Here is a 2555-nt window from a genome sequence, read left to right as displayed (position 1 = left end):
GATATATAACAAATAATTCATATAATTTACTTGAATCAAATATCTATTCAGTTATATCTAATCTTCATCCGGATGTTCATATTTTAAGTTTTTATAAACTCGATTAGATGTCATTTACCCTTTTAACTCATTATTTTTTAAAAAAGTTTTTTTTTATAAAAACAACATTGATTTAATTCTTTAACTGTTTTTCAAGAGTTGACCCTCCCCACCCTGAGCTTTATCCCTGCCAACACCTTCGGGGTTCCCAACTATGCATAAAGGTCAGGGAAAACACTAAAATCCCGGTATTTTTTCTTTACTGTTTGGAGATCTTCAAACTAGCTTTTCTGTAGGATATAAAAAAGGGACAAACTCAAAGACAAAACCACTTAAGTGGTTAAGGTGGCATGAGGAATAATTCGCTTCTGGTTTGAAATATATCCAGATACCTCAAGTTTTCAAGTAGATTCATTGCATAAATCAATTTTAATGATCCACTCTAGTGAGTGAAAGTTGATGATACTGGATAATATTCACTCTGTTGAAACTAAATTTGAAGTTTGCCTGCATTTTAGCAATATTTGGAAACAGCAAGGCATAATAATTGAATAGCAATTTTGATTCTTACTAGCACAAAAAATTAGTAGCAGGTGAAAAATAGCTCAACCTTTGATGTCAAGGTAAAAAGAAACAGTAAGTTGACAGTTTAACTTTTGCTTGAAGCTAGTTGAAGTGCTTACAATCACATCCACATTACATTTTATCATGCCCTATTCAATCACAGTCTCCCCTTTTAGTCACCTACAGAAATTTCTCCTTCAATTCCCTGTATTTCTGCCTAAGAAGGGGTTTCTTGTAGCTGTGATTGTTGTTCTTGCTGCTGCAGTTGTTTTTGCTTCGAATTGAACTGGATTATATAGCACTTCAAACTTTTCTCTTGAATCTGTGAACATGATCCAAAAAAGTTAGTGTCAAGAACTTCCAGTCAAGACTCCATGAATGACAAGTGAGCCATAAAGTTTTTCACATTTACTGGGATCATAATGATAGCGTTCAGCTTTCAACCTGTAGTGCAGATACTGTCTGAAGAAGTTCTTGGCATTCTTCCATTAGTAGTTTCTCTTGTGCAACCACCTCTGCTAATTGTGAGAGAAGTGTAACAGTCTGCTCAGCCTGATAAGGAAGAATTCCAAGGTTAGTTCGGATGACATAAACAGGAGGCATCAAGCGCCGACGTAGTGTGATAGGTTTAGTAGTTTCTGCTTACTGAGGGTGAAAATGAAGATAATGCTGACTTGATGGACGCTGAGAGATCTGATGCATGTCGGAGTGCGATGGAAGCTGATTGTGGATCAACCTATAATTTAGCATTCGTTAGTAAAATTAATTGATGCTTAGCCACAAAATAGTTTTAACATTATTTCCTTTTGCCCCTTCTTCTCTGGGATTACCTCTGCACCTTCAATGAGGGGAACTCTGCAAACAACAGAATGTAGACACTCTTTAGTCTTTGAAACTGAAGATAAGTGCTGCCTTTCCATGTCTCCCCAAGCTTCCAACAATTTGATCTGCACAAGTTATCCGAAACGAGTGTATGAACATGTCTGCTCTATCATGACATTACATTATAATTGAGATTGCTATACCGGCATTATTAATTCACTATGCAAAAATATTTGTTACTGACTTGAGAGTGAAGAACAAAGTCTAGCTTCATCTTGAGCTTTTCCTTCTGAAGCTTTAGTCTCCTTTGTGCGACAGAATGTCGAAGCTTTGAAAGACCATCCAACACCCATAACAGATTGTTCTGGAAAACCATCAGATAAAGAATTTTTCTCACGCTCAATTACAATTGAAGAACTTTGTGATGGTTGATAGGTTAGAACCCTGCCATTGGTACAGTGGCAAAGCCACATGGGTGCAAAAATGGGCTATTGGCCCTTAATGTTTTTTTTTCAAAATAAATTTTTTTTGTTAGCTATATTTATTAGCTTTTTTTTATTTATAATAATTAGTTATTGAAAATATTGCATTTTATAATAATTTATTGAATTAATATATACTAATAAATATGAATTAAAATGAATTTTAATAAATTGATAAGTATTTTACTATAGATTTTATATAAAATTTAATGATGATGAATTTACTAATAATTAAAAGTAAAGTACATCACACCTAAAAAAATTAGAAACATAGTAGATAAATTAAAAAAATATTTAATATTTATATTTAATATATTTATACAAAACAAGAAATTAGTAAGAACTACATCAACTTGTGACAATTCTTTTAAATTATGAGTTTAGATGTTATATATTACATGTGAGTATAGAATTATTGTCAAGAACTTTTGTAGTCCTTGAAAAATTTGAAAATAAATAAATAAAAATTTGTTGTATATATTAAAAAAAATATTTTTAATAAAGTTAAAAATATAAAGCAGTTTTAAAATATAAAATCTTAAAAAAAAATTATAATATAATTTTTATATTTTAAAAATTATTAAATTAATTTTGATTAACTTGAATTGATATGTTTCTTTATATAACATATATTTATATAATATATAA

At 30.7% G+C, this 2555-nt stretch overlaps 1 protein-coding gene across 1 annotated transcript; it reads right to left on the bottom strand.

Moving 5' to 3' along the window:
- Window positions 1-804: 804 nt before the first annotated feature.
- On the bottom strand, window positions 805-1801 carry LOC105120192 (QWRF motif-containing protein 3). The gene is made up of 5 exons (XM_011018384.1): window positions 1670-1801; window positions 1434-1550; window positions 1250-1339; window positions 1048-1155; window positions 805-925 (listed from the first exon to the last, which is right to left on the bottom strand). The coding sequence occupies exons 1-5, from the start codon at window positions 1799-1801 to the stop codon at window positions 821-823; spliced, it is 552 nt and encodes a 183-aa protein (XP_011016686.1). The 3' UTR covers window positions 805-820.
- Window positions 1802-2555: the final 754 nt, after the last annotated feature.

This window comes from Populus euphratica, unplaced genomic scaffold, assembly GCF_000495115.2.
Source record: "Populus euphratica unplaced genomic scaffold, PopEup_1.0 scaffold5603.1, whole genome shotgun sequence".
NCBI classification, from domain to species: domain Eukaryota; kingdom Viridiplantae; phylum Streptophyta; class Magnoliopsida; order Malpighiales; family Salicaceae; genus Populus; species Populus euphratica.
This window is presented reverse-complemented; position numbering and strand designations above follow the sequence as displayed.

Excerpts from the sequence above, each read along its gene's own strand:
- LOC105120192 (XM_011018384.1), bottom strand. The coding sequence starts at position 1,801 with ATGGTTTTCCAGAACAATCTGTTATGGGTGTTGGATGGTCTTTCAAAG. Across the intron at positions 1,551-1,669 it reads ACTTTGTTCTTCACTCTCAA|ATCAAATTGTTGGAAGCTTG; the intron begins GTCAGTAACAAA and ends TAACTTGTGCAG. Across the intron at positions 1,156-1,249 it reads TATCTTCATTTTCACCCTCA|GCTGAGCAGACTGTTACACT; the intron begins GTAAGCAGAAAC and ends CTTCCTTATCAG.